Genomic DNA, 7,204 nt, shown 5'->3' on the forward strand with positions numbered 1-7,204 from the left:
CTTTTCTTTTTAATCGCCTCTAAAATGACCAATTTTCTTTTTAGCAACATTTTCGTTTCGGCTTTTTACTTGACAACTGACATGTTTAACTCACAAGATTAACTATTAATTTGATATATTTGACACAATTTTAATTTATATTAATTCAAATTAGATCATTCACATAATTTTAAAAAAAAATATCTTACCAAAAAGCCTCAATACTTGAATTTTATTGAATTATCAAACATATTATAGCAATACATATATATACAAAAATATATTATTAAATACTTTATACTAATTTATTATTGTCGACATAATAACGGTGGTCCTGTTATTGCCTGGTTTCTGCTGTCAAACTCTACAGCACGTTTTATTTTATATTATTATACATACGACTAGTTTCAATCCACCACGTGCAAATTTACCCCCTATTTTTTCATCTATATATACACTTCAAACCCATCATTATTTTTTTGTCAAAGAAACTGAAACTAACACAAAGCAGGAGCAGGAGCAGCAACAAACAGAGAGAAGAAAACAGAGGAAGATAAGAGGAAAATTTATCGAATTCGAATCGAGAGAAAAGGGGAAGTGAAGTTGCGAAGAGTGAGAATTTCAAAGGAAATGAACAAAGGAGCAAACGGAAATCAGCAATTGGAGTTACCGGCGGGATTCAGATTCCATCCGACAGACGACGAATTGGTGCAGCACTATCTCTGCAGGAAATGCGCCGGACAGTCGATTGCTGTATCAATTATAGCTGAAATTGATCTTTACAAGTTTGATCCATGGCAGTTGCCTGGTAATTTTTGACTCTTCCTCCAATTTTTCATAGCTTGCAAAGTCTAGGTCAAAAAAAAAATCGAAACAGATTAAGCTTCGCGTTTGATCACAGTTTTTGGATCTGTTCCGCCATGGAATTTGAAAATCAGATCAAGTTCCTTAAAACAAGTTTTTCGACTTATAGCATAGCAACACAACTTCAAATCTCAAAAATCACAATTTCAAAAACTCATAGATTTCAACTTCTATATTCAAACAGGAGCTAAATTTCGAATTTTAAAAAATTATCTTCAAATATCCGTAAAAGTTAATCTTCGAACATTTTTAAGTTCCTAAAACTGTTTGGTTCTTTTTCTGAACTTTATTTTTTGTTGGTAATTGCAGAGAAGGCTTTGTACGGTGAAAAAGAGTGGTATTTTTTCTCACCAAGGGATAGAAAATATCCGAACGGTTCACGGCCGAACCGAGCAGCAGGAACCGGTTATTGGAAGGCAACCGGAGCTGATAAACCGGTGGGAAAACCCAAAACCTTAGGGATAAAGAAGGCACTTGTGTTCTATGCCGGAAAAGCACCCAGAGGTATAAAAACAAATTGGATTATGCACGAGTACCGCCTCGCCAACGTGGACCGCTCTGCTGGCAAGAACAATAACTTGAGGGTAAGTCCTTCTTCAGCTTTAATTTTTTATTTTCGGAGATGAGATTCAAGATTCGAGTAATATAGTATGGTAAAATTACTGAGTTTACGTGAACTATACTCACATCTCTAATAGTGATATCTCCTAAGATTTACAATGTTTCAAATGAAATCCTAAGATTTACAATGTTTCAAATGAAAAATAGTGGAAGATTTCACTTTAATTATCAACAATTAGGTGTGGCACCCATTTAACATATAGTAATAAGTAAAATAAAATGGTCATTATATTCTGTAACTTATGAGTGCAAAATACAATTTGTAAATTGTTTATTGATTATGTGATTTGACATTATTGCAGCTTGATGATTGGGTATTGTGTCGAATATACAACAAGAAAGGCACACTTGAGAAGCATTACAATGTGGACAACAAGGAAACTACAAGCTTTGGAGAATTTGATGAAGAAATAAAACCAAAAATATTGCCCACACAATTAGCACCGATGCCACCACGGCCTCGATCGACACCAGCAAACGACTACTTTTATTTCGAGTCATCAGAGTCGATGACTAGAATGCACACGACAAACTCGAGCTCTGGCTCAGAGCATGTCTTGTCGCCATGTGACAAGGAGGTTCAGAGCGCGCCCAAATGGGACGAAGACCACAGAAACACCCTTGATTTTCAGCTAAACTATTTGGATGGTTTACTAAATGAACCATTTGAAACCCAAATGCAGCAGCAAATTTGCAACTTTGACCAGTTCAACAATTTCCAAGACATGTTCCTATACATGCAAAAACCTTACTAAAATTGTATAAATTCATTGGATCTAAATTGAGTGTGATCCATGACATTTTCTTTGTTCTTTGGTGGTGTAGGTCAACTTTTTATTAAGTAGTTTAGAGAAGTACAAAATGCTAGTCAAATTTGGTGGGCTACAGCACAAATGAGCCTTGATAAGCATAGCCAAAGAGTCGTATAGAAGGGCTTATTATTATTGTAAGGTATGTAAAAACAAATGAAAATTTGTTAATATCAAGTTATCATTCTTCAAATCTCTGTGATTATGACTCTCCTACACTGGTTCAAATAGAAATTAGCATATTTAAGAGCTCAGGGTTCAGGGGCAAAGTTATCGACATCGATGTGTCTGATTCATGTAGGCATGAGAGCTAAAACTTTCTATTGTAAGATCCACAATAAGACAGTCGACTTGGGTGAAAACAATAGGAAAAAAGCCTAACAAATCATCAAGTTGAGTTGTTAACACTAAACAGTGACGAAGACTCTTTCCTACATACAACATAGATGAATGTAACAAATAACAAGGCAAAACATCTTTAACCTAGCAGTTAGTAAGATTTCGATTACCTCATATAAGAACTTCGCATCGTCCTTGATATAAAATTTAAAAGAGCAAGAAACGAAATGAAATTCCTTACGTAAGGAGGAGTGTGGCTGCGCCTCGTTTCATCATCATATGTTAGCAGACACTTATCCTTTCCAGCTTCCGCTACATACTAGTGAGTGCTGACTCCTCGGTAACTGTCAACGCACCTCCAAATGGACTGCAAGCCAGTATGTACCTGGAGTTTCTCCAAGTGTGTCCTTTAATTAAGTGTCAATCGCCTCCATATGTCGAACATTACATGATTGCAATATCATCCTAGTCTCGAGACAATCCAAACACTAACCTGTAAACTGTAATCAAGTTGCTGGTTATTGTCTCTCCTGTTGATTCTGTCTCTTTTAAATCAGGATGTCCTCCTCTACAACTGGGGAAGTGGAGCTTTGGGTTTCAGTTATGGGCCTCTTTGAACAGTTTGGATTCCTTTGGGGTCTTTGATCCAGTTTCACACTGTCTTTCCTATCTCTTTTTCACATTGAAGGACATAATGGATATGCAATTTGATATGTATGACTACCTTGCAAAACAAGACGTAACACTTTGAGTAGGGACTGAAATTATGTACGAGATATGTCTGTCTGCACTTGTTATACCATTTTCTGTAGTCGAAAGGAAGTAGACAACAACAAAAACATACCCAATGTAGTATCCAGACCTCAGTTTGGAAAGGAAAATACGGAAATGAAAGTAGTAACAACGATTGTATAGAGCGCTAGGGTCGAAAGGAAGTAGACATGATGAACTTTTCAACGTCCAATTTTCATAGTAACGTCCACGAAGGCATCAAGATGAGAATAATTAATGAGCACACTAAAAAAAACTTCCAGTATAACAGAAAAAACAAACACAGATTTACTAATGTCCAAATAGTCATTATCATTATGACGAAAACCAAAAGTTGCAAGAAGCTTACATATTACTAATATCTACAGAGTCCTACCCAAAATTTCTTCTTGCATTTTTGAAACTATTCATCGTCACTTTCCGATTAATATATGCTCTCATCATATATCCAGAGATTGTCGAAACCACAGAAATCACCTAAAAGAGATCCATACTTATCAATGATTGGTACACCCAATTCCAGCGAAAATTTGACTTCCCGGCCATCTGGAAGTTGGACCCATTTTCCCATTGACGAATCTGTGTCTTCTTGACTTCCTTGCTTCTCCCATGTACTAAAATCAACCGGCATTTTGCTTTGCAACTCGGACTCCTTTGATCTCTGAACATCGAATTTCATGTACTGATTAGCATGGAAAGTTTCTTCAGCAGCTGATTCGGGCAGAAATCCTTCAAAATTTACAACTAATTTCTCTTTCTCAGCTTGCTTCTCTGCAGTACTAAAATCAACAGGCATATTGCTTTGCAACTTGGTCTCTTTTGATCTCTGAACGTCGAATTTCATATACTGATTAGCATGGAAAGTAACTTCAGCGGCTGATTCTGACTGAAATGCTTCACAATTTACAACTAATTTCTCTTTCCCAGCTTGCTTCTCCCCTGTACTAAAATCAACCGGCATATTGCTTTGCAACTCGGCCTCTTTTGATCTCTGAACGCCGACTTTCATATACAGATTAGCATGGAAAGTTTCTCCAGCAACTGATTCAGGCTGAAATCCTTCACAATTTACAGCTATTTTCTCTTTCCCAACTTGCTTCTCCCTTGCATTTAAATGAATTTTCTTACTACATTTCTTCTTTGCCTTGACTATTTCCCGAAACTCTAGCTTCTTAGATTGATAAGCTAGGGAAGCCTCTTCATACGTGCCAAAAGTCCCCAACCAAATCTTTTTCTTACTAATGGGGTTTATAATCTCAGATGTATATTTCCCCCACTGGTTCTTGCGAACCCCAATGATACGCGTTGTTTTGGGAGAATCCATTTTTTTATTTCTACCCCCACTAGACAATGATGCCCCAACAGATGATTCAGGCTTAGTTTGATCACAATTATTTGGTTTATCCTCCTTATATCCCTGAGTTAACATATCAAACTCAGACTTCTTGGATAAATAAGCTTGTGAAGCCTCTTCAATAGTGTTGAAAGTACCTAACCATACTTGCTTATGCTTAATCGGGTCTCTAATTTCAGCACTATATCTCCCATTCTTTTGCTTTCGGATTCCAAGTAAGCCTGACTTAGCTTTAGGATTTCTTTTCATAGTATTACACCTATCAGCTGATTTAGACAATGAACATGATGTTTGTTTACAAGATTCTAGATTCATGACATTTATTGGTTTGTTAGATGCATGCATGTTAGAGTTAAAGCCTTTGCATACCTGCTTTTTCTTGAAAGTTTTTTTTCTCAATTTCCCCATGTTATGCCATTCAGCTCCAAGTAACATGCTTTTGTGACTGAAAGATATCTCCTGAATAAGGGGCTTTTTCCCATGATCAGCATCAGTGGAACCGGCAGCAGCATTAGCAGTTTTGTTAGTCGAATTTGAGCTTGGCATTTCATCAAGCATGTGGCGGGCAGTAGAAAATTCGCATTGCTTAGCTAAATAAGCCTCGGAAGCTTCTTCAGCAGTGTTGAATGTACCCAAACAAACCCGTTTTTTCGTAATCGGGTCCCATTTTTCAGCAACATACTCACCTCGTTTCCTCTTCCGAACCCCAGAAAAATTTGCTGCATTCTGCAAACCCAAAACTATACTGTCACTCCTTTCAGCAGCAGGAACACTTTTGTTAGTGGAATTTGAGCTTGGCATTTTATCATACATGTGGTGAGCAGAAACAGAGCTTCGATTTTCTTCTGCATTTGCTCCTGCAGATTCCATGGCAAATCACTATGTACAAGAACAATGCATGGGATTGAAGGGTGAGATGGAAAAGGGGAATTGGAATTGGGGATGAGCATGTTTGAGAGTATTAATGGTGGAATTTCCATTGACACTTGTCCTGAGAATTGACACATTTAACAGTGAGATGATGACAACTGTTCTTGAGAGGTAGAAATGTATAACTTCGCAATTTTTGATGTTTTAACACAGAGTAGTAGTTAATTATGAACAATAAATTCGGTGTAATTTCACGTCGGAAGAGAATACAGTATAGACGAATTTACCCCTATGGTGAAGGTGGAAAGACTGTTTTTCAGGATAGATGTCGAAAGAGAATAGAGTATTGACAAATTTACTCCTACACAATGTAGATGGGGAGTGACAAATTTACCCCTACACAATGTAGATGGAGAGTTTGTTTCATGTAAAAATCACACAATTATCATACTGTTAAGAGCTAATTACGTCATATTTTTATTCTTTTTCAAATTACAAAAAAAATAATAATTAAAATTTAGGGATTTCGAACACATCATTAAACGTCTATGATATATTGTGTCTCGATACATTACCTTTGTTGATACAAGACATACCTATCCAAATGAATCACTCAATATTTTGATACATTGCGTCTCGATACGTTGCTTAATGTTCCGATACATTCACATTTCGATACATTATATTTGTTAATACAAGGTACACCAACAATGATATATCTCGTACCGATACATGAATGATATGTCCAAAAATAGTAGAGAGAAGAACATAGGATTTTTTTTCAAATGGTATGAAATTTTAAAAAATAGGGAAAAGGGTCTGATATACCTCTCAACTTTGTCATTTAGAGCTGATATATCCCTCGTAATAAAAGTGGTTCATATATGCCCTTATCGTTATACAAACGGCTCACATATACCCCTGCCGTTAGAAAATGGCTCACATATACCCTTCATTTAACGAAAGTTAAAAAATTAGTTTTAAATTTATATTTGTTACTTCTAATTTTTTTTTAAAAAAAATATTTAGGGATATATATGATTCTTCTATCAAAGTTCAAGGTATATTTTAATTTTTTCATACAAAAATTATTTTTTGACTTCTTTTATTATAATAATTTGAGTTTCTTATTCTTATTTTGTTTTTTTCTTTCATTCCTTAGTTTAAATAAAAAAAATTCAAATATTTTTTTTGTGTGTATTGTAATTTAATTTCGTATTCGAAGAAAAAATTGGTCATCTACAATAAGTTTTACAAGAATATTAGTGAAACATAAATAAATTTGATTATCAAAATAATAATTATAAATTAGTCATCGAAACAAAAAAAAAAGTAAAAAAAAAATATGTTTGACGAGGATTAAATTTACTCATATGAGATTATATTTTTTATAAAAAAATAATAAAAATTTAGATTAAAATTATTATTTTTTTCATTTCCGTTAGAGGAAAAAGGGTATATGTAAGTCATTTGTTTACAAGTAGGGGTATATATGAGACACTTTTATAACGATGGGTATATCAGCTCTAAATGACAAAGTTGAGGGGTATATCAGACCCTTTTCCCTTGTTAATAAGTTACCTATTTAAATAATTTT

At 35.0% G+C, this 7,204-nt stretch overlaps 1 protein-coding gene and 1 long non-coding RNA gene across 2 annotated transcripts; one reads left to right on the forward strand and one right to left on the reverse strand.

The window, feature by feature from the left end:
• The first annotated feature begins 460 nt into the window (after positions 1–460).
• Positions 461–2,466, forward strand: NAC1 (NAC domain protein). The gene is made up of 3 exons (NM_001247553.3): positions 461–787; positions 1,153–1,427; positions 1,767–2,466. Exons 1-3 carry the CDS (start codon positions 610–612, stop codon positions 2,217–2,219), a joined length of 906 nt encoding a protein of 301 aa, NP_001234482.1. The 5' UTR covers positions 461–609; the 3' UTR covers positions 2,220–2,466.
• On the reverse strand, positions 1,711–3,470 carry LOC138348242 (uncharacterized). Its single transcript, XR_011220523.1, has 2 exons — positions 3,106–3,470; positions 1,711–2,997 (listed from the first exon to the last, which is right to left on the reverse strand). It is a non-coding gene; the product is annotated as an uncharacterized lncRNA (long non-coding RNA).
• Positions 3,471–7,204: the final 3,734 nt, after the last annotated feature.

This window comes from Solanum lycopersicum, chromosome 4, assembly GCF_036512215.1.
Source record: "Solanum lycopersicum chromosome 4, SLM_r2.1".
Classification (NCBI taxonomy): domain Eukaryota; kingdom Viridiplantae; phylum Streptophyta; class Magnoliopsida; order Solanales; family Solanaceae; genus Solanum; species Solanum lycopersicum.

What these genes read in the sequence shown, in the direction of transcription:
- NAC1 (NM_001247553.3), top strand. Translation starts at nt 610, where the DNA reads ATGAACAAAGGAGCAAACGGAAATCAGCAATTGGAGTTACCGGCGGGA. An exon ending in TGATCCATGGCAGTTGCCTG is followed by an intron (nt 788 to 1,152) that starts GTAATTTTTGAC and finishes TGGTAATTGCAG; the next exon opens with AGAAGGCTTTGTACGGTGAA. An exon ending in GCAAGAACAATAACTTGAGG is followed by an intron (nt 1,428 to 1,766) that starts GTAAGTCCTTCT and finishes ACATTATTGCAG; the next exon opens with CTTGATGATTGGGTATTGTG.